Source organism: Siniperca chuatsi, linkage group LG7 (genome assembly GCF_020085105.1).
Source record: "Siniperca chuatsi isolate FFG_IHB_CAS linkage group LG7, ASM2008510v1, whole genome shotgun sequence".
NCBI lineage: Eukaryota > Metazoa > Chordata > Actinopteri > Centrarchiformes > Sinipercidae > Siniperca > Siniperca chuatsi.
Genome location: NC_058048.1, coordinates 16189037 through 16213241, shown reverse-complemented (window position 1 = coordinate 16213241; position 24205 = coordinate 16189037). Strand labels below are relative to the sequence as shown.

At 39.8% G+C, this 24205-nt stretch overlaps 1 protein-coding gene across 2 annotated transcripts; it reads right to left on the bottom strand.

The window, feature by feature from the left end:
- Positions 1 to 309: 309 nt before the first annotated feature.
- On the bottom strand, positions 310 to 23436 carry unc119a (unc-119 homolog a (C. elegans)). Of its 2 annotated transcripts, none has more exons than XM_044203318.1 (5): positions 23096 to 23436; positions 3515 to 3628; positions 3021 to 3111; positions 1673 to 1845; positions 310 to 1536 (listed from the first exon to the last, which is right to left on the bottom strand). In XM_044203318.1, the coding sequence occupies exons 1-5, from the start codon at positions 23217 to 23219 to the stop codon at positions 1424 to 1426; spliced, it is 615 nt and encodes a 204-aa protein (XP_044059253.1). In that variant the 5' UTR covers positions 23220 to 23436; the 3' UTR covers positions 310 to 1423. The 2 variants fall into 2 exon arrangements, with proteins under 2 accessions (XP_044059253.1, XP_044059252.1); XM_044203317.1 differs by having other exon boundaries at positions 3021 to 3114; positions 23096 to 23435.
- Positions 23437 to 24205: the final 769 nt, after the last annotated feature.

Below are 24205 nucleotides of genomic sequence, written 5' to 3'. Positions count from 1 at the left end.
TTTTTCAGTGAGGGAGAAGTAGTAGTCATTTTAACTAGGTTATTGAACTTTTTTGTGGAAAAATCTTATCAGACACAATGATCAATCCAAGGAAAGTACTTTTTTACGTCTTAAAACATGTCTGAAAGGGATCCTTTCAGGGATTTCCAAACCTGTGTCTGGAAATCAATGCATCTGTGTTTTGAGAAGATACTGCATAAATTTAAAACAATGAATCAGGTAACCATCTCCATCTCACCAATAAAAGTAAGGGAAACAAGGCTGACAAAAGAAATTCAGTTATAAACAGATAAACAAGAATACAGTGTATTTACTTGGTTTTCATTCCTTTTATTTTGTCTATTCCGTTTGTAATGATTCTGATTTTATGCTTCACTCTTTTATTATTATCTATTATCTATTGTCTGCTCAAAATGATTTTTTACCACACTGTTTACTTTCTTTGTTCAGTTATCTTTTGTGAAAAAAAAGATTTCGAAAAAATCCCATATTTATTGCAGTGATGGAATTTCCGCTGTCAAAACTTTACGTACTTTTTCATTTTATACTTAAAACATTTATCATAATTAAAGTATACACAGCGTTCAGTACTACAGAGCACATACTGGATATCAAAATTGGTATCTGACTTTTAGCTAATGTGGGTTTTCTGACACTTCAAAATGGCTATTTATTTAAAAAATACTCCTGAAGTAGTAGTACTATGGACATGAAAACATACAACAAATGACACATTCATGTAGACAAAATACACATTTCTGTTTGTCATTCAAATGAACATGACAGACCAAGAACATGAGAGGAGGACTGAATCATTCATGTGTGCTACTAGAAATTTAAGAAACTTCAGGAGTACAAATGTAATGAGATTCCTATACAAACTATATAAATGTACATCTGGATGGATTAATTATTATTATTCATTATATTTATTTAGGGTAACTTAATTTCTCTCTTTGTCTCATGGTGTGTTTCTGCCTCGTTTGGTTTAGTGAAGACAAACAAAACTCGCTGACTCCTTTTTCTCTTCATATTAATAGCTATCAAAACACACAAAATGTAAATCAATCAATGTTTTCCTGATGATCAAGTGGAACCCACATATACAGACTGAAATCAACAGTATGTACAGACACTGCATGTGTTTGTTGCCCACACACACACACACTCACTCACTCTCACACACACACTGATGCAAACTGATGATAAAACTGGCAGAATTCAATGTTCCTGCAAAGAGAGAAATCTATTGGTCTGGCAGCTGAATATCTGAATGGAAATTCAAGGAGTTAACAGGAGTGAGACAAGAGTGTTTAATGCCAGTGAATTGTCCATCAGTTCATCTGTTTCTGGTCCTGAAGTGGTACGTGGATCATGGAAAATGTCTAGAACAGGGAGGAGTGAAGGGTGGAGGGTGGTCTTCCTATGGCCCCCCACTGTAGGAATAGTCTGCCTTGTTGTGCATCACCAGCTTGTTGTCCACAAAGTAGAAGCTGTCACTCTGTGTCTCATACGGGTGCAGGATCATCTCACGCACTGAGAGAGAAAAGAGACACACAGCACTCAGGATTTTGCGTCATTAAATCTTGTTAGATCTAATAAAACGTCTCTGTGCGGATGTATTTGTGTATCTCTTGTGGTTACATGTGTGTTGCAGTATTGTGACACTCACTGATTTCCTCGGACAGTGCGGGGAACTCGTAGATGTGCTCGCATGTGTTCTTGCTGCTGGGCATGCAGAAGCCAAACTCGAAATCAAAGCTCTTGAGCAGCTGGTCGCGGAAGTAGTGTCTCTCAATCATGCGGAAGTTGTTGATGGGTGTGTCTCCCACTGTGAACTCCACTCTGCAGAGACACGGGAAGAAAATATCATTTTCCAGCCTGGAAGCAAATGAAAATACAAACCTTCGGGAGTGCTCAGAGGTCTGGAAAACTTTAAAGGTCAATTCCAGCTTATTTCAACTTGGGCCTTATTTTCGTAGCTTTGGCCATCACCTCTAACGGTTATGATAACATTGTACTTACCAAAATAATTGCTGACATATGGCTAACACAGCAACATCATTACAAGTTCATTGGGGCAAGAAAAAATGAGCAGTTAACCGATGAAACAGGTTAATCCTGATAATCTAAATACTTAATTTGTAAAGGCGAAAGTGTGCACATCCAAATGCAATGTCAATAATAATCTGTCATTGCACAAGAGAACTGTAAGTGAGCACAACTACAGTAAGTACAGTACAGTAGGTTATCCCCATTTGTGGCTCGTTGCTCTTTGACTTGGTCACAAAGAAACCCCTTTGCAAACCTTAGGGTCAAGACATTCTCCGTTATCTAGGAGCAGGTTGCGTCTTCAAAGTTATTTTAGTGATCTCACAGATGTCCACTTTCTGTCCAGAATGATGTATGGTCGGGAGTGGCCGCCTGATCACAGCAATTACAGTAACTTGGTGAATACAATATTGTTATTACGGATATGAATGATGGCCAAAACTATGAAAATAAAACCCAAGTCGTAAAAATAAACAGAATTATCCTTTAAATTGGCAACAGCAACATAGTCAACACATATCTTTTTTCAGGTGCTTTGATAAATGAAAACATAAAACCTTTACCATTATATGACGCACAAAACACATTATATTTAATATAAATTGAGCTTTTTCATTAAGCCTCGATTATCTAGATGAGTCACTTGTTGCGTTGGATTGAAATCAGACACAGAGTAGGAGTCTGATGATGAACACCACTCAGGGGCACTGACAGCTATTTGGAGCCTGACTCAGCAGGTGGGCTGGGCTGCTCTGTATGTTCACACTTATCATCATCAGCCTGTCATCCCACAGCGAAGCCCACGCACCTCCTACATCCGGTACGTGTCTTCTGTCAGTGTGGCAGGATTGACCGGACATTAACGCATCATTCGGCTTTTTCAAGACCTCAGGACACACGCCTCTCTCTCCCTCACAGTCTTCATTTGTCATTTGGATGGAACCAATACACAGCAAACGTTAACTTACGTGGCTCCAACCTGCCGCAACTGCAGGAAGGCTGGGGTGAACTGGTATCGGACAAAACGGCCGGCGTTGGGGTCACAGTGCTTTCTGCCTCCTGCTAAAGAAGAGACATTTAAAAGAAAAGAGGTGAAAAAAATAACTTTTTTGAGTTTAATCATTTCCTCAGTTCATTATTTCCACAAATGCTTTTGTGTTGGAACTACAGCTCACTGTATGTACAGTTTTTTCCTCTCACAATGTTAAGTGCCTGACATGAAAAATATCCATTATTATCCATATCTATACTCGCTTATCCTCTGCAGGGTCATGGGGACAAGAAACATATCATACAAAAGAATACAGTAAAATACTCTTTAAAAGACACTATGGACAGTGAGATAAGAAAAACAAGTGGCTCACATGTAACAAAACATCGACTCTAACTCAGTCCTCATAATATATTCCAAACTTTGTGGATCTGTTTTGTTATCTCGTTTTTCTGAGGTTTAGGAGCTGACCTGGCGTTGGAGGTTTAGTAATCTCAAACAGGACGGTCCCTGTTTCCATGTCACGGATCTTGAACCTGGTGAAGTCGATCATGTGGACATTTTCTTCTGGAGAACAAAGATAATCTATAAAAAAAAGAAAGAAAAGACCCTTTAGACTGTATTCTCATACAATACTACAAACTGTCTATTTCTTCTCTTTTCATGATATCACTGTGAATGAAGCAAACCTTTCATGTCAGGCAGCAAGCTGTTAATTAATGAAAAACTGTCACCTCAAAGCTGATAAAAAGAGGTAGGTTGTGGAGCCAATTTATACATAAAATCCATGTTATATGTAGAGTAAAATGAACAAAGAATCCTTCTGGTGTGTGTGTGAATTACATCTCTGTAACTTACGACACATCAGTTAGCACATGCATTTCAAAGCCAAATCAAGTCAGATTTATTTATGTAGCCCAAAATTAAAAGTCACAAATTGGCTTTATGGCTGTATGTTCAACATACGACACCTTCTATAACTCCAGAGGGATTCCTCTTCCAGGATGGACAGAAATACCACCGTTTACATTATCTCACTGTATGCATGCACTGTATCTTAGTGTGATGCAGTGGAAAGTTTCTCTGTTGCCCTTCCTCCTTAGAAGACCGGGAAACAATGGGATCAGCTAGCGTCAAAACAACGGCAAGCCTGAACGTTTTTAACTACAAAGCATCTAATTCAATTAAATTCAGTTTTATTTATATAGTGCCAATTCATAACATAAGTTATCTCATTGCACTTTTCCTAGACTGTACTCTTTATAATATTCTTTACAGAGACCCAACAATTCCATATCTCATAAAACATTCATTCATTCTCACCTTCTTACTATATATTTCAAGTTCTTTAAAGTACTTTATTTGTACACATAAGAAAACAAGAACAGGGTAAGCTAAATTTTCAGAAAGAAGCTTTTATATATTTACAGCTCATATATAGTATTTGTTTTAATGCAACCACAAGGGGGCACAAGCCAGTGTCTTCTTGTGCCAGTCCCAAGTCTGGATAAATGCAGAGGGTTGTGTCAGGAAGGGCATCCGACATAAAACACATGCCAAATTAAAAATGCTAGGGAAGGGAAGGCTAGAGAGTTGATTGACATGATGCAGAGAAGGAAGGTGGACATACTGTGTGTCCAGGAGACCAGGTGGAAAGGTAGCAAGGCTAGAAGCTTAGGAGCAGGGTTCAAGTTGTTCTACCATGGGTCAGATAGGAAGAGAAATGGAGTAGGAGTTATCCTGAAAGAGGAGTTTGTGAGGAATGTTCTAGAGGTGAAAAGAGTATCAGACAGGTTGATGAGTCTGAAGCTGGAAATAGAAGGGGTGATGTTCAATGTTGTGAGTGGTTATGCCCCACAGGTAGGATGTGAGTTAGAAGAGAAGGAGAAATTCTGGAGTGAGTTAGATGAAGTGATGCAGAGCATCCCCAGGGGTGAGAGAGTGGTGATTGGTGCAGATTTCAATGGGCATGTAGGTGAAGGGAACAGAGGTGATGAGAATGTGATGGGCAGGTTTGGTCTTTAGGACAGGAACACAGAAGGACAGATGGTGGTAGACTTTGCAAAGAGGATGGAAATGGCTGTAGTGAACACTTTCTTCCAGAAGAGGCAGGAACATAGGGTGACATATAAGAGCGGAGGTAGAAGCACTCAGGTGGACTACATCTTGTGTAGACATTGTAATCTGAAAGAGACCAGTGACTGTAAAATAGTGGTAGGGGAGAGTGTAGCCAGACAACACAGGATGGTAGTGTGTAAAATGACTCTGGTGGTGAGGAAGATGAAGAGGACAAAGGTAGAGCAGAGGACGAAGTGGTGGAAGTTGAAAAAGGAAGAATGTCGTGTAGTTTTCAGGGAGGAGCTGAGACAGACTCTGGGTGGTCAGGAAGTGCTCCCAGATGACTGGACCACTACAGCTAATGTGATCAGGGAGACAGGTAGGAGGGTACTCGGTGTGTCATCTGGAAAGAGGAAAGTGGACAAGGAGACTTGGTGGTGGAACGAGGAAGTTCAGGAGTGTATACAGAGAAAGAGGTTAACTAAGAAGAAGTGGGACACTGAGAGGACTGAAGAGAGTAGACAGGAGTACAGGGAGATGCAGCGTAAGGTGAAGGTAGAGGTGGCAAAGGCCAAACAAAGAGCATATGAGGACTTGTATGCTAGGTTGGACACTAAAGAGGGAGAGGTGGATTTGTACAGGTTGGCGAGATAGAGATGGGAAGGATGTGCAGCAGGTTAGGGTGATTAAAGATAAGGATGGAAATGTATTGACAGGTGCCAGGAGTGTGATGGGAAGATGGAAGGAGTACTTTGAAGAGTTGATGAATGAGGAAAATGAAAGGGAATGAAGAGTAGAAGAAGTGACTGGTGTGGAGCAGGAAGTATCAAAGATTAGCAAGAGTGAAGTGAGGAGGATGTTGAAGAGGATGAAGAGTGGAAAGGCAGTTGGTCCTGATGACATACCTGTGGAGGTATGGAAGTGTCTAGGAGAGGTGGCAGTAGAGTTTCTGACTAGTTTGTTTAACAAGATCTTGGAGAGTGAGAGGATGCCCGAGGAATGGAGGAGAAGTGTACTGGTGCCAATTTTTAAGAACAAGGGAGATGTGCAGAGCTGTGGCAACTACAGAGGAATAAAGCTGATGAGCCATACAATGAAGTTGTGGGAAAGAGTAGTGGAAGCTAGGCTAAGGACAGAGGTGAGCATTTGTGAGCAGCAATATGGTTTCATGCCTAGAAAGAGTACAACAGATGCAGTATTTGCTTTGAGGATGCTGATGGAGAAGTACAGAGAAGGTCATAGGGAGTTGAATTGTGTCTTCGTAGATTTAGAGAAAGCGTATGACAGGGTGCCGAGAGAGGACCTGTGGTATTGTATGAGGAAGTCTGGAGTGGCAGAGAAGTATGTTAGAGTGGTGCAGGACATGTATGAGAGCTGTAAGACCGTGGTGAGGTGTGCTGTAGGTGTGACAGAGAAGTTCAAGGTGGAGGTGGGTCTGCATCAAGGATCGGCTCTGAGCCCCTTCTTGTTTGCTCTGGTGATGACAGATGACGTTAGACAGGAATCTCCATGGACTATGGACTGGACTATGATGTTTGCGGATGATATTGTGATTTGTAGTGAGAGCAGGGAGCAGGTGGAGGAAAATCTAGGGAGATGGAGGTCTGCTTTGGAAAACAGAGGAATGAAGCTTAGCCGCAGTAAGACAGAATACATGTGCGTCAATGAGAGGGACCCAGGTGGAACGGTGAGGTTACAGGGAGCAGAGGTGAAGAAGGTGCAGGACTTTAAGTACTTAGGGTCAACGGTTCAGAGCAATGGAGACTGTGGAAAAGAGGTGAAGAGGCGAGCGCAAGCAGGTTGGAACGGGTGGAGAAAAGTGTCAGGTGTGTTGTGTGATAAAAGAGTATCAGCAAGAATGAAAGGAAAGGTGTTCAACATGGTGGTGAGACCAGCAATGTTGTACAGCTTAGAGACAGTGGCACTGAAGAAAAGACAAGAGGCAGAGCTAGAGGTAGCAGAGCTTAAGATGTTGAGGTTCTCTTTGGGAGTGACGAGGATGGACAGGATCAGGAATGAGTACATCAGAGGGACAGCTCATGTTAGATGTTTCGGAGATAAAGTCAGAGAGGCCAGATTGAGGTGGTTTGGACATGTTCAGAGGAGAGACTGTGAATATACTTGTAGAAGGATGCTGAGGTTGGAGCTGCCAGGCAGGAGGTCTAGAGGAAGACCAAAGAGGAGATTTATGGATGTAGTGAGAGAGGACATGAAGTTAATTGGTGTGAGTGAAGAGGATGCAGAGGACAGGGTTAGATGGAGGCACATGATTCGCTGTGGCGACCCCTGAAAGGGAACAGCCGAAAGGAAAAGAAGATATAGTATTTGTTTTATGGCGGTAATCACATCCCTGTGGGAAAGCTGGTATTATTTATGTTTATCTTATCATTAAATATTTAGTGTTTGACTATGGTCATTTATTGTTTTTTACCACTTGTTTTATGTTTCTAGTTATGTTACGTCCTGAGGTTTCTGTTTTGTTTTATGTAAATTCATCAAAGCAAATTCCGATCAGTTTCTGTCATTTGATTTGGAAGACTTGTTGGAGATTGAAATCACAATAAAATATTAAATCTTTATTCTTGATAAGCATGCAAGTTCAATGTATAGTGATTTATATTCACAGTAGAACAAATTTAACAACAAAAGACATAACAACACTTAACACACACACACACACACACACACACACACACACACACCCTTTACTATAATATTGCTGACTGAATGAACACAAGCCCACTGGAAGACAGAAACCCAAGTACCCTGAGCAGGGTGACAGTTTTGGCCATGCTGGCATTTTGTGTGCGTGTGTGTGCGTGTGTGTGTGTGTGAGACACTCCCCTCCCATTGGAGCAGGATTAGACCTAAGAGGCTTATTGTGTTTTATCATCACATGGACCGACTGGTTAGGAAAACACACACACACGCGCGCACATGCGCACACACGCACACACACACACACACACACACACACACACACACACACACACACACACACACACACACACACACACACACACACACACACACACACACACACAGGGTTTTAGTAAGGGCAGTTATTATTGGCAGTCTATGTTGCATAAGAGTTGAAGGATCTTTCTTACTGATGACTACATGCAACACATTTAATAAGACAGTAAGGGGGCAACAAGAGAGGTCAGAATAAGATAAACACACACATGAAAGCGTCCACGTATTCGTGCACATGTGTCTGGGCACACACAAACTCACACTGCTGCATTCTCTACTGTTTCCGAGGGTTAGAGAGCAGATGGGCCACACAGGCTTTAGCCACCTGCTTGAAGATATTTATAGACCTTTTCATAAAGTACAGTACGCTATACCTGACATCTTGTCTAAATATGTCCCTCTTGTGAAACAGGACTATTTAGAGCTTGCTGTTTAGTACAGTGGGCTGCATATTTTGAACACTGCTGTAAAGCTACGTGAATATCATAACATTTCATGTGACAATCACTGTGACTACACAGATTTCCTAATTATTTAAAGCTGAAATCTGCAAATTTCTGACGATGAAACTACAGCAAAGATGACAGAACATCTAGTGTGTTTCTTCTTAAGTTGTGATATCTCACAGTTATTGTTGGTCCTATGCAGACAAAATGCCATTGAATAATTATATAATTTAAATGCAAATATATGGTTTACTAAAGTGACTGAGTCATTGCTTCATTGTCAGCCCACGAGCATGACTTGACAAACTGTATCAACATTTTTAAGCAAAAGAACATGGATGCTTTTAGTGTTTTAGAAATTTCACAATGTTTCACTATACAGATGGATATTGTGATATGTTAATTAAAAAAGTACAGTTTTAAGCCTATAGTAGCCCTAATAGCAGCGTCTAACTGTCAAATTCCTTTTCACATCGCACCACATCATCATTAGAGTTCTTTATGTGGTTCATATTGGTTATAGGTATAAATCATGTCTATAGAAATTGGTGATGTTTTTACAAATTCTACATTACAGCATTCGAGAAATTGCTTTTACAACTACATGAGGCACAGACCTAAAAGACTGGACTTTGGAATACATCAAATCTTATTCAAATGGAACTTCGTTTTAAAACTCTTTAATGTGTATATAACCTTTTATATCTAAGTTAATATTGTTATGTCATCTTCTTCCCAAAATAATATCTAGAAAAATTCAATAGCCCCCGTTATTAACAATTAACAACCTCATGTCATGGCTGCTTAGAAACATGTCAAGACAAATCAGCAATGACTGTAGAATGGTAGTTAGCTGTGTAGATGCTGATGTGTAGATGTTTTCATTAAGCATTGTATATATGCATGCATGTATGCAGAGAATACATGTTTATCTTTGCATGTATATACATGTATTTTGATGTGTGAGGACGTACACTTGTATCTTTCTGCACATGGGCTCATCTCTGGTGATGTTACCATACTGTAGATGTGAATGGAGTTTTTCCATGGTAAACACCACAAGACTGGTCAAGACATTTCCATGTAAAGCTGCTCTGGCTCTAAAAGGCAAAGTGTCTTTATATTGCCTTCCAAACTACAGTAAGAGAGTTAGAGAGCTGCTGTTTGATACAGTGCCCTCTAGTGCCAGTTCATTTGATGTGAGGGGCTTATCTGCTCTGAGAATATTACTATAAGCCTACTCTTACTGGAAACACTATCACACACTATTTATAGAGTACTTGCATACTATGTAGACTGATGGTAATCACTGTAGAGAGTTTGCCTGAGATTAATTCAAACCATCTTGACTGAAAGATAAGCTTCAAACTATCATAAACTGGACCAAATGCTGTTATATAATACTGTGCAAAACTCTCTTCAGTTCACAGAAATGAACATTACATTCAATCAAACTGTTTGTTCACCACTCATATTAAAAATATATGCATCTCTAACATGATTTATACCCAGCAATCTTTTTTTTACTGCTCCTATATAATATGACAGTAGGTGAGTGATGTAATGTACATGTACACTTGGTCTTAGGCCAAGTGATTGAGCGACGAGTCAGAGAGGAAAGTGTGTTTTTTTCAGTATCATGAGGTTAAATCAACCTAGCTAATTTTATTGCAACATGATTTTCAGAGTGGAGGATTTATGTCATATGTTATATTGATGTTGGTCTACGTGTTATACTGCTGAAACCTGTCAACCAAGCCTTGTTATCATGCTGTATTGAAAACAAATAACACCAATTCCCACAACTCCATCTTTCAATATCTATATTGTAATGTGACTAATAAAGGGTTAAATAATATGATTGATAAAGTATCAATAAAATATGTAGGATTTTACTAATTGTAATTACCATATAGATCAAAATGGTTTCTCATCTTAAAGACTGCAACAGAATCAGAGTATGTGACACAATTTTCTGAACATATTTATCTGTTTCAAACCACGTTACTCATTTTTTAAATTATTTTTTAACTTGTTTAATTATATGCTGCAGGCACCAGTATTCATCCCCAAACTATAGTCACATCATTAGAGGTAACTGGTAAAAAATAGTGAGAGAGAACATCTTTCTTTTCCCTCAATACAAAGTCCAGTAAGGACGTCTGCCAAAAAGAGCGTTTCTAAAGGCTAAAATATCTGTCATCCACTGAATTGATCATTTATGACAAAAATGGCACTTCATTGAAAATCTGTTTGCAGAATACTCTGAACACATCTTGTGTAGCTGTCTGAGCAGCTTTCTTTGTGGGCAGATGACCGATAGATGTATTTCTGAATCACAGATGGCAACTTGCCAAGCCTGCTGAAAAAGACAGATGGAGTATTTCATCTGATAGCACAGCCAGCGAAGTCACTTTCTCCCAGTCCAGTGGAAGTATTCACACATAACCATGTCACTCCTACAGTCATATGAAGCTCAGAGCTCATTACCAACTCCAGACTACACTTTGATTTCATAGCCTCTGCACATGGAGCAGCTTGACTGATGATGACTAACTGTACTGTCTGAGATTTGTAAGAGCAGTAATGAAAATCTGCCCTTTTCAGATGCTCACTGTTTAGTGTGGGGAGAGAAAAGGAACAAGATACTCACACTGAATGATGAGAGAGTCATTTTCAGTTTGTGGGGAGAGAAACATGGAGAAAATGACAGAGACAGAGGATAGTGCATATTTAAGGGAAAACAATTGCAAAATGTCTTGACTACTGTATCTGATGAATGTAGCCTCTTTTACAGGCTGCAGTTTGTCACAGTCTTTTTCATGAGGAAACAGGGCCTTGTTTCACAGTAATAACATATGTCTAGGCTTGCATTCGGGAATATTTAGCAGTAATCCACAATACATTTCTTAATTTGGGCAAAACATTCTCATATGTCAAAGTGTAGATAGATTTTAAAGTGGTTTCTGAAAACATCCACCAACAAGTGATCATTGTTAATTTACACATGGTCTGTGAAAGTAAATAAATGATGTACTTCATATGGCACAATAGTTTTCAGGATTTGGTAATCCAAATAATTTCTTACTCATGCGCTTCTGATAATGAATATAACTATGTATACTGAGAAATGGCTATAAAGGATCAACCCAAATCACAAAAAACATGATGGATGCCCACCGCACATTTTAAAAACAAAGAAAGGTGCATGTCTTTCCAGAAGAAAATGTTGCAATTATTTAGAATAATCAACAGAACTCACTTTTGAAACTTTTCTGCAGTTTATCCTGAAAAACCAACTCCAAAGTGCACTGTAAGTATCAGCACATCTGCCTGTATGTTACAGAGTGGGCATTAATACTTCCCTTTTACCCTAAAGCAAACACATAATTGCATGCAAGGAATAGGTGGGTGAAGAAATGGAGAAAGCACTCCAGACGCAGGACCAAAACATAAGGAAGCATGTCTACACATATGAAAAGTTGTTAAAAGTTCGAAATTCTGGGACTAACGCTTAATCACCTTTTCACCAAGGGTTAGATGAGAAGATGGATACCACTCTCATGTCTGTCCTTTCAATATAGGGCTACAGCCAGTAGTTGCTTAGCTTAGCTGGCCATGAAACAGTCTGGCACATAACCCCCTGTAAAACCACAATTTGTCGTTATATCACTCAAGATATAACGTGTTAATTAGTGAGCTTTAGAGGTGCTGGTGGGCAGATTTTTTTACCTTGGGACAGAGCCAGGCTACCTATTCCGGTCTTTCTGCTATGATAAGCTAACTGGCTGTTGGCTCCAGCTGCGTATTTATAGTACAGACATATGAGAGGTATCCATCTAATCATATAATTCTCGGCAAGAAAGTGAATAAGCGTATTTCCCAACTATTCCTTTAAGTAGTTTTAGCAGTGTTGTAAAAAGGAAAACCATACTGCAGACATTGAAAGGAAATTCTTCTTGCTATAACTGTGCATCTATGCAAAGAAAAAGCAACAAACCAAATTATCAAAATGACTATTACTACTGTATAACCATTATTACTATAAAACTTTAACTTCGGGCAAAAAAAATCAGTTAGTTACTCTCCCAACTGCATGAATCACCTTGTCTTGAAATTATGAGGGTAAAATGTTCCAGTACAATATTCCCAAAACACCATGATATACATGTTTATACCTCAGTTCTTTCTTTCTTTTTGTCTTCTTTCTTTCATCCACACACACACACACACATACACACACACACACATTAAGTGCTCTACTTCACTTCCTTCAACACTGTCACCTAGCAACGCTCCTTCTGATAGTGTGCCAGCTCGATTAGCCTTTTTCCTTCCCCTCATCCACCTGGCTGCTCCGCAACAACAAGGTGCAGAAGCGAATCAAAGGAGAGTATCTCAGGTTAGGCATCAGTGGTATGCAAATGAAATGTTCCACGTCTGATGAAGGTATACCTGGGACCTCCTCCTATAGACTGGGGGCCTCCTTTTGCCTGATTTCACAACCTTGAAGCACAGGAGGAATCAGGATCTGCAGATTTGATGCAGAATATTACAGGGACAGTTCACCCCCAAATCCAAAATACATATTTTTCCTCTTACCTGTAGTTTAGTATTTATCCATCTAGATTGTTTTTGTGTGAGTTGCCGAGTTTTCGAGATTTTGTGTAGGAACTATCGGTAGAAAGAAAATAGTTCCTACATGAAACTGCTCACAACAAATCTATGGATTATCTTGAGTAACCGGGTCACGATTTCTGGAAAAAATATGTATTTTTGATTTTGGGGTAAACTGTCCCTTTAAGAGGGTGTGTGTCAACAGTGACTTCAATTACAATATGACATGATAGATTACAATATATGTGATTGTCCCTTTGGGGAAACATTTCATTAACTCTCAGCACAGGTGATCTGCCTTAATGACACACTGCTCTTTCTATACTCAGTTGGAGGAGGAATGTACAATTCTGCATTTACTTTTCACATCTTATCATTATTTACATGCATCTAATTTCTTGTTTTTAGCCTTAAAATGATTTTGCTGTAAGGTTTCTAACAACTGATCTCATCTGTGCTAACACACATTAGTCAGAGACCAAAAGACCAACACCAGATTCTTGTTAAACATAATAATTTTCACTCTGCTGGAATACAAAGTCAATACAGTCCTGAAAAGATCCCTTTGGCAGCAGCCCCTCTAAAGAGGATAAAATTATCACCAGGTCTTGAGTCATGCTGTGTTCCTGTGTTCAAATACACAGAGCCTGTCTGACACCAAAGTGGCATTCATAAAGAGCAAGCAGGCTGCCATTTATAGCTCTTTAATCCCCAAGATTAGCCCGGAGTTACAGACTTTCAGCCACAGGGATTGACTTCACATGCCTTATTCTTTCCATTTGACTCTGTGGTCTCACAGTGTGTTGAATTAATCCCAGAACATGAGGAAGAACAATGCAGACATGATTTGACTTGTCTTCACTTTAAGATAATCCATAGCCGAAAGCAGTTAGTGACATAAGATTTACACCTTGATGTTTACAACATGATGTACAGTGCACCTGTGTATGGCAGGCTGTTTCATGTCTCTTGGTTAACAGCACCTGTAGGCAAACTGACAAACGTTGAGGTTCCTGGGGAGGTTGCATTCTGAGCAGATGAATGCAGATTAGATTCTTTCCTCTTATCTTTCTACGGCCTGCATCACCAAGTGGAAAAGAAAATAACTTTCTTCTGTGAGACGGTTTTAAGACGACAGATATTGTGATCTAAGCTCCCTGGGTGAGAATGACACTGAACCACGAAGCCATTCACCGAAAGACAAAAAAAAAAAAAGAAAAAGAAAAAAGACAGACATAACTTGACATTTTGGGAGATATACTTTCTCACTTTCTTGGTGAGAGTTCGACGAGTAGATCAATGTCACTCTCATATCTGTAAGATACAGCCAGGAAACGATTAGCTTAGGTTAGCATAAAGACTGGAAACAGGGGGAAAAGGCTAGCCTGGGTCTGTCTGAAGGTAACAAAATCCACCTACCAGCACCTCTAAAGCTCACTAAGTATCAAACAAATGAGACTTAAAATGTTAATTAGTGAGCTTTAAAGGTTCTGGTAGGTGGATTTTGTTACCTTTGCTAGCTGTTTCTCACTGTTTCCAGTCTTTGTGGTAAGCCAAGTTAACTGGCTGTAGTCTCATATTTAGTGTATAGACATAAGAGACAAGATCTTTGCATCTAACTCTTGGCAAGAAAGTGATTAAGCGTATATTCCAACGTGTGGAACAATTGCTTAAAGGGTGAAGGAAGTAAAATGTTTTTCTTTGTCTTTCTGTGAACGGCTTCATGGTTCAATGTCATTCTAAGCCAGGGAGCTTAGATCACAGCTAGCCTGGCTCTGTCCGAAGGTAACAAAAGAAGATTGATACCACTCTCATTCGATATGGCAAATATGAAGCTTCAACCAGCTGTGATTTAGTTTAACTTAGCATGAACACTGGAAACAGCTAGCAAAGGTAACAAAATCCGCCTACCAGCACCTCTAAAGCTCACAAATTAACATATTACGTCTTGTTTATTTTATAATTAATGAGCTTTAGAACTGCTGGTAGGTGGATTTTGTTATCTTCGGACAAAACCAGGCTAGCTGCTTCCCCCTGTCTCCAGTCTTTCTGCTAAGCTAAGCTAACCAGCTGCTGGCTGTAGCTCATCTTTACCATACAGACATGGTATCAAGCTTCTCATCTACCGTTACTGTAACACTTGGTAAGAAAGCAAATAAGCATATTTCCTAAATTTGGGCTCAAATACATGTAAAGGCAATCAAGGACCAAGATGTTTTGTAATCATCAGACTATAATCACAACTTGGAAATACGTACTGTGCAGCACACCTTGCATGACTGTATCAGTAGTTCAATAAGAAGTGTCTGTTCTTCAGGTGAACCACAGGACGCTACTTCATTACAGAGTATGATCTAACCTCTGTCTCCCCAGGCACGCACACACACACACACACACACACACACACACACACACACACACACACACACACACACACACACACACTGTAACCACTCTGTCACATGTAGGGTCAGGCTGTGGGAGGAACCTGGAGGGACACTAATGATTTGTCTGTCTTCCTCCCTCCACTCTTTCCCTCTTCTCTATGGACATAATCTAAAAAGAGAAAAAGCCTTGCGGTCAGTGACAGTTTCTACCTAGGAAGTTCTGAGAAAGAAACGCACAAAAGGGTTTCATTCAAATTAGAACATCAAACAAATCAATCAAAAATGTATGATGATTTAAAAAAAAAAAACTTTTTACATAGTATTGATATGTTTAACTGAATAGCTTACTTATAAAGTTCTAAGATTTTGCATTAGACTTATTATCAATACTGCATCTTCAGTAAAATACAGTAGAATGGTGTAATATTTGTAAATTAAACATCTTTTTCTATAGCAATAACATACAAAAATCACCCTGCAAACAATGTAAATGTGTGAATCAAACTATTATTACCTGTCTAATTGAGTTCCCACTTGTAACCCATTTGTACAACAGGTTATTGGAAGCAACTACAGCATTTCAGCTGCTCTAATTACTCCCTTTGTGTACAGCCAGGAGCCCAAAAGAAAGTAAATCCAGTGCTGGGATGAAACAACTAGTTTTATTATATTTAAATTGATGTCTACTTTTACGATGTCTGTAAATTTAGCTCATGAGAACAAAGGTCCCTTGTGTAAGTCTACTGGGTATATAGTTTTCCCTGTAGGATTAATACATACATAGATAACGTTATAAAAATTGAATGACACGTAAGGGTTCCCAGCTCTACAGCAAAACAGCAAAAATAGAGAATGAGGTTGGCTGCGTTCTGTTCAGGATCATCCCCGTTTAATCTGATTTAGATCTTTCAGAAACTTCATCCTATCAGGAGAAGGTGGGGCATTCACTGTCTCTGCTACCATAGTCATACATGAATAGAAGAGTATATATAGCAGTGTTTGGTGCATGTCTGCGCATGTTTTTCCTACACAATGTCCTAGAGGCCATGGTAATGAATCTAAGGGGTCGAGAGACTCAACAGAAAGCAGTAAAAAAAAAAAAAATTCTTTTTCAGATGTTCTAAAGATTTATGTTTTGTTATCAATGTCTGGATATGCTTAGTTCTTCTGGGGCCTCTAAATATTCTTCAAATAAAAACTATATAACTATAATATATAATATATATATAACTATAACTCACAGATGGAACCAGCAAAGATGGGTCACAGGTAGTCATTGCTTTGTTTTATCGGATCACAAGCCAAAAAGGTTGGTCACCTCTGGTTAAGACATCTTAATGTAGAAAACATTTTTTCAACAATGGCACAAGTGGATTTTCAATGCAAGCCATTGAAAATCCACTTGTGCCATGTAAGAGGTATAGCATCCGTGATCTGGCATGAATTAGCAGAGAGCCATGGGAGCATCTGGCTATGGAGAATTTATGCTGTTGCTCTCTGTATTTTGGCCTGTGTGTCTGATTTCTGTAGAGCGAAATTTCAAGGGGGTTACAAGCAAAGAGCACAGGCCGAGTGTTTGACATCTGTCCTCCAGCAGTGACAAGGTCTTTAGGATTATTCACCTCTTATGGGTACCAAGAGGGTCTTCTGGGCTTCTTTGCATGTTGGTCTGAGCTACTATGATCTAGTACCAGAACCAGAAAGAACAGAGGTCAACTCCCCCGTTTTGTCACTTGAAATCCAAAATGCACACAGTTATGTGGTAGTTTAGGTGTTATCACTTCCTGGTTTATTTTGTAGTATTCTCCTTCCCTTGTGTATCTTGTGTTTTTACTTCCTGTCTGTGTTTTCCCTCCAGTTTTGATTGTTGGTCCTCCCTTGATTGTTTACACCTGTGTCTCTTTGTCTCACCTCCCCTAGGGTATTTAGTCTGGGTCTTTTCTTTGTTCAGTGTTGTATACATGGTGTTGTTCCTGCCGAGCATTCGCTGTAAGTTGTATTGGATTCTTTCCAGTGTCCAGTGGACCTTGTTTGGATCTTGGATCTCGGATCTTGCCTGCTGACTTGTGAACTGTTTTCTACCTTGGACTCACTCCCCTGCTTTCACCTCTGTCTGTACATGCCTGCATTCCACCCTACAATAAACACGGTAGTCATCCGGCTACTTCACCCTGGGACTGCTTCCTCGTCATCTGCTTTTGGGTCCACATACCTCCATACAGCACCCCTTACGACAAGTTAGGATCGAAGTATGGGAGCTTTCAACTTAATCTCAAGGAGTTTTAGCCAGAAATATCAGCACTAGCCAGCAATCACTGAGTTATTGGTATTTGATCAACGACCAAACTCTGATACACTGATTTTGGACTACAGGACAGTACAATCTTTCATAATGTACCTTCAACATGATAAAATTTGTAATATTGAGTTAATATGATCCTGAGTCTGGCAACAACTGCCTGATTCAAAGAGTGACCAAGTATGAGATTGAGAGACCAAGCACAAGCATGAGATTGTGTTGATTATTGATGTGGATGCAACAACAAGCCGTCTCTCCCCATGTCAAATCACTCTGAAAGAGTAACCTTGTCACAGCTGTGCATGAGAGATTAAGAATCGGCAGCACCAATCAATTTTAATTAAAGCTGTATCCATTGTGTTGGCAGACATCAGAGAGTCGAAATCCCGCCCAACATAGATAAAGCACTGCACTGTGTCCCAGACTTATTAAAGCCAAATAACTGATCAACCATTAGTGTAAAAGGAACCGGACTGTTCTGAGTAAATCATCTGGATGAGGCAAAATTACACACCAGTGTGGATCCTTTGAATCAAAAATAACGAGAGTACAACAAAGGATCTGGTGTGGTAGAGCTACTACGTCCCATTACACAATAATTCCAATTTTGTTTTTACTTTTAGAAGGTATCTCTGTAATTATCTGTATCCATTCTTGTCAAGAATTTCTGTATTGCTCTTGTATAAGGTTTTGAAATGTATTTGACATTTTAACGGGATCTAGCAAAGACACCAAAAGAGTGTTTGAGAATTTCATAAATAATATCACGGATTTGAAAGCAAATATTTTAGGATTATTATTAAGAGATGTACAGCATTATTATTAAAGAATAAAATATTATTAGAGAGCATCTTAAAATCAGGTATAGAACAAAACATAAATGGTTGTTATCACAGTTCATTTGGTATTGATGGACACTTCATTTCGCATCCTGAAAGGCATCAGTGTGCTTTTAAACAAAGTCTTTGTCAGATCTTTGAGCAGCGTCTGACACTCCCTCCCCTCACACCTTGCTGAAGTAGGAGTTGTGTCCAACAATCTTTGTAACATTTGAAGCTGACAATCCAACAAGCAAATGCACTTCACACAGGCAGTGGCAGGATTTAAACTTCTCTCTCAAGCTCATTTTTTATCACTTTATTTGCAACTACTTCCTTCACTTTTCATATGTAGAACTGAGTGCAACACCATGAATGCCTTTGACAAGCAAAGTGTGCACCATTATCCCATAACAGCAAGCCTTTCACCCAACCTTTATGTGGCCAGATAGAACAGATTTAAAAATGTCTGTCTTTAGACGTGGCTGGATGACAGCTATCATCTTCTCTACCCCTCCATCTGCATTTGTGTGCTTTTTCATGCACATTAAAAGAGAGGTTCGAAATTTTTCAAGTCTGTCTTAAATCAATTGTCAGGTATCTATATGAACATTGAAAGAGATTTTGCTTGATTTTTGATTTTTACACATACACAAAAAAATACAAAATATTTACATACACAACAGAAAATGTGATGGAGAGGTGCAAAAAACCCACAGATGGGCTTGACCAGGGCACTCTCCAGTGTATACATTAATCCATTAGAAAAGGGGAAAAAGAGAAAGACAAAAGATAAGATTGCACACACTAGCATACACCCATAAATACAAGTACACAAAGTAATTAATGTAGCCTAATGAAAATGACTCATTATTATTAGTGGGCAGTTTCCATAGATAATCCGTCTTGCAGTAATTATTCCTCTTGTTCATTCTGGACGTTAAGAGATCCCTCTCTAATGCACGTCCAATGGAAGTGATGGGGGACAAAATTGTTCCTTGTTCTGTGCTGTAATTTATACCAAAGTTTATCTGAAGTAAATATACGGCTTTGGCAGTCTGAGTTAGCCAAGCCAAGTGATTATCTTCCAACATAACAGTCATTTTAGTTCAGAATTCCCTCTTGGTGTTACTGTCCCTCCACTGCAGCTCAGCATGGAAACACAAAGAGGGAATTTTGTACTAATAAGACTTTAACTTTGGAAGGTACTCACTTGATTCAATTAGTGCAGACTGCTGAACTTCCCCCATCACTTACATTGAATTTGCTTTAGGAAGGGATCTTCTAATGACCAGTATGAACAGGAGGAATGATTGCAGCATGCGAAAACTGTTTCAATGTTCATATGGACATGTGAGTATTGTTTTAAGACAGCCTTGTAAGATTGTAAACCTATCCTTTAAGGCTGTGTTCAGACCGACTTGAGCCCTGCATGAAAAAGTGCAGCCCTCTCATTCATTTGAATGGAGCCAGCCCGTTGACTACATTGAACATTGCTGCCATGATAACTTTCCAGAGCTGTACAATCCTGCCTCTGAGTTTTATAAACCATTGTGCAGTCTTTTGGCCTTGATAAGCCTTTAAACACATTAACCTGTTATTCAAACTGGACTTCCTGGATTGTATTTTATTGTCTCACTGCCAGTACCTTGATCAACACGCCCCCACCAACGCAGTCCTCTGCTTTTCACTTTTATCAAGAGGAAATCCTCAGTCTCTTTCTCTGACTGCTCACTCCAGTGCACTTACATGGAAACAATTAGACATGGCGGATTAGAGGAAAGTGGGTACAACAGAGAAGTAAATAACAATTTCAACACAAATATAAGAGTTAAACAGTGGAAATTTCTTCAAAAATATATGTTGATTATAACCAGGGATACCTCTATTTCACACTTCTGTAGTCCATCAGGAATTATTGTAATTCTTAGGTTACAAAATGTAAATTATAAACTTAACATTCATTCGGTAACCGCAATATTTCTGTTTATGTCTGCCTACCTACATATCATATGCATCATGTAAACAGTAAACTGACAATGTGCCATTTTTCATATCACAGTAGCAATTCTCTGCTGTCTGGATTATATTTCTTCTCCTCTCTGCTTCTGTGACAATGAGGCGCTGTGCCTCGCTTATCAGCACTGAACCACCGTGACAGACTGGAGCTGGGCTGCCCCAAAATGGAAACGATAAAAAGGACACGCACATCCCAGTGCCCAATGGGATGGGTGCTGGATCAAAACAATCTAGCAGAGTTGAAAACAAATAGATCCGCACACCAAATAGCTCCCGTTAAAAGGATTTATATTACTAGTGCTACTGCCCCAAAATGGTGGCATTTACCTCCCAAAAGCACAACTAGGAAAGTCATTTACACTGTAGGGTGAGGCATTTTCTGCTTCCCTCTTTTCCAACTGCGATTTTCTTTCTCTTGCAGCAGAAAATGATTGCCTGAATTGCGCGGCCCACTATGCTTATCTCTGTGGTATAGGTCTTTTGTGTGGTCTGCCGTTTAAAATGATTGGGCCTTGGGGAGAAACAAGGAAGCAGATTCAGCATCAGTTCATCTGTATAAACCCAAATATCATCCAGCGATGGTTCAAATGAACAGAAATTGCATTGCTGACAGGTTGCAAAAGTATCTCATTTTCAGAGAATTTTACATCTTTCTATTACAATGTGCAGCTGTGTAAAGCCAGCAAATGAATTGCTAGGGAACACAACAACTACATTTCTAATGTGAAATCCACAATGTAAACAAACTCATTTACACTTCGGCTCCAGGGTCATTAGGTGTATCGCGTCATTGCAGAATACTGCGTTACAGGCCTCCTGACATAATCCAGATTACTTAGATGTCAATGGAGAGTAGTGATTACTGCACCATTATGAGTGATTTAGGTATAACTGCACTGGCGGAGCCCTAGTATTGCTTATCCGCTGAGGGGGTACCAAATGAAAACAGATGTGATGGTCTGACAGAGGATTCTTGTGTTTTCTGTTGTCAGTTCATTAAAGGACCAATCAATCAGTTTGAGATAGAAAGCAGGTTTCAATCCTGTTGTTGCTGGTGGCAACAGCGACAACAGAAATGCAAATCTGATGTTTTCTTCATGTTATGTTTTCAAAAATTTGGTTTAGGTAAGATGGTGGGGTAAAAATCAGAATAACATTTGACACTTTGACAAAAAAACCATTATACACAAAAAATCTTAACTCATGGTCCACTTACTAGCTTTTTTCAGAGCTTTAAACTGCATCTTATGGTGTATAACGATAGAGTTTGCTCTTATTCGCTGATGGCGATTTAGATCTTGATTTGGGGTTGAAAGATTTCGAACAAAGCTAGTAATTAGACCTTGAGTTAAGATTTTTTTCCTTATTTGTCAAAGTAATATTTCTACGGCCAACAATGAACTTTCATGGTCATCATTAGGCATGCGGTAGACTCCACTAATCACATTTCTTTCTTTGAACTAACTATAGGCTTCAGGTAACTGTATACTACCCTGACTGTACTTAGACCCATGTTTGTTTCATACCATTTCAACCATTCAGTCCCAATCTTACCCTCAACAGCTACATCTTGGTCAGCAAAAGCCTAATCAGTAAAAAGTTAGCAATACAGATGACAGTGTATGATATAAGGTAGAAGATAGATTTGCAAAGTTCAAAGTTTGTGAGATCGCTCTCCTCTGCCTCTGTTTCGGGGCTTATAACCAGGCCTAATAGTTGACTTACAGTCTCTCTTTAACAGCCTGCCCTGTCCTGTTCCATGACATAATATGGAAATAGTTTCCATAATATGTTAAACAACAGGCTAATAGTATTCATCTCTTGTATTTGCTCTAGCTGACTGACTGTCTGTGACAAGCTTTAATCAGCGGATCACTTCTCTGGCCACCTGTTACCTCAGAGCCACAGGTGTCTTGAGGTGAGGATGTAGTAAGACCCATATTTTCTTTGACAGGATTTGAGAAGCACACCAGGAAGTAGGCTACATACAGTCACCTGCTCTCTCTTTCAATGCCTACACACTCAGACACAGAGAGATGCAAACACCTACAAACACACACATTATTATTATGGCAACATAGGTGGACTCAACATGCTGCTTGCCCCATACAGCAATCTAAGGTCCAATAGTAACTGTCCTTGGGTAAGACGGCAAACCTATAACTGCTCACTGACTGTAATACACACTGGTTATAAGTGGAAAGTCTTATTTAAAGCTATGGAGACTCTGAGGTCATTTCAGACTGCCTCGCTGTCCATGGTATCTGTGTGGTTCCTTGAGACAGCCGATCAAACAGTAAATTAAGGCAGGCAATATGTTACACTATATACTGAAAGACAAGGCAACAGCAGATGGGTTGCACTAATCTCCTCTAACTTTAAGGTTTTAACTACTCTTCCCATCGTGCCAATTACAGTAGCAGGTGACTTACTCTTGGTGATCTTCTGTAGCCCAAGCACATCCTCGGGCGTTATTACGGTATTTCTGCGCAATTCTTCTTCAGTTGTAACCGGGATCCCCATGTCTGATGAGTTGCAGCCTTGCTGCACTTTCATGTCCAGCAGAAGAGGGCTGTTCGGTGTGCAACCTGACAGGAACTGAGGCTTTCTGATGCTCTCGGCGTCGTCGCCGCAGGAGCCGATTTACTTGCGTCACAGCCTTTAGTTGCGCGCTGGCTAATACACCGTACAGCAAACAGACTCTGTGCTGCCTCAAGAATAACTCATTCTCCGTGCCTCCTCCCCTTCTCGATTCGGTAAAAGATAAAAATCAGCCCTTAGCCCCCCCTCCCCTCCCCTCCCTTCCCCTCCCGCGCTCAAGGCTCATCGGCTCTCTCACAAGCGATTTAATCCAAATCCTGTGGCTTTAAACCGACCAGCGGTGCGTTGCTGACAGTCTGCGCGCCTCGTCATCTGCTGATACACCAGTGCGTGCATGGCCGGGCTTTACTCAGGAACAGTAATTACTCAATACTCGTTTCTCACTTCAGAGATGAGCTCCTACCTCCGGCGTAGCAGAAGTTAGTAGGTGTCAGAAATAACATCTTGAAATGATATTGTTTAGGTAAGCAGATGGGAGCGCTAATTAATCAGAAAGCTGTTCATGTCTCTGCTAAACGACAGATTCTCTCCTTTGGAAGTACAAGTTACAGGTTCACACTGTGCATGTTAGCTTCCCAAAACCTAAAGCTGAAATGAAACATCTTCTTGAGGTTTGACTCTGTAGCACTGCACACCTCAACAGGTAAGCTATTATCATGTGTCGTGTTTTTAAAGCAGTATTAAAGTTACTCGTTATACCTTATAATGTCCTTATGCTCACAAACAATGACCCTTTCAGCAGACACTGAACAACATTAGCATTCATTTGGAGTCATAATTCTGGCCTCCTGACGAATGTAAGTCCAATATTTACTCTGCTTTTAGCACAGTTTTGGTCTCCACCAACTCATGAGGGAAATACAGTATCTGGCTTTAGCTGCTAAATGCTCAGTGTTCACAAGCTATTCTCTAAATTTACGGTTTATCAGAGCTTTTTTGCT

Coding starts and splice junctions, on each gene's coding strand:
- unc119a (XM_044203317.1), bottom strand. CDS start 23,219: ATGAAAGTGCAGCAAGGCTGCAACTCATCAGACATGGGGATCCCGGTT. Junction 3,115..3,514: donor TACTAAACCTCCAACGCCAG/GTCAGCTCCTAA, acceptor TCTCTTCTTTAG/CAGGAGGCAGAAAGCACTGT. Junction 1,537..1,672: donor CGCACTGTCCGAGGAAATCA/GTGAGTGTCACA, acceptor TTTCTCTCTCAG/TGCGTGAGATGATCCTGCAC.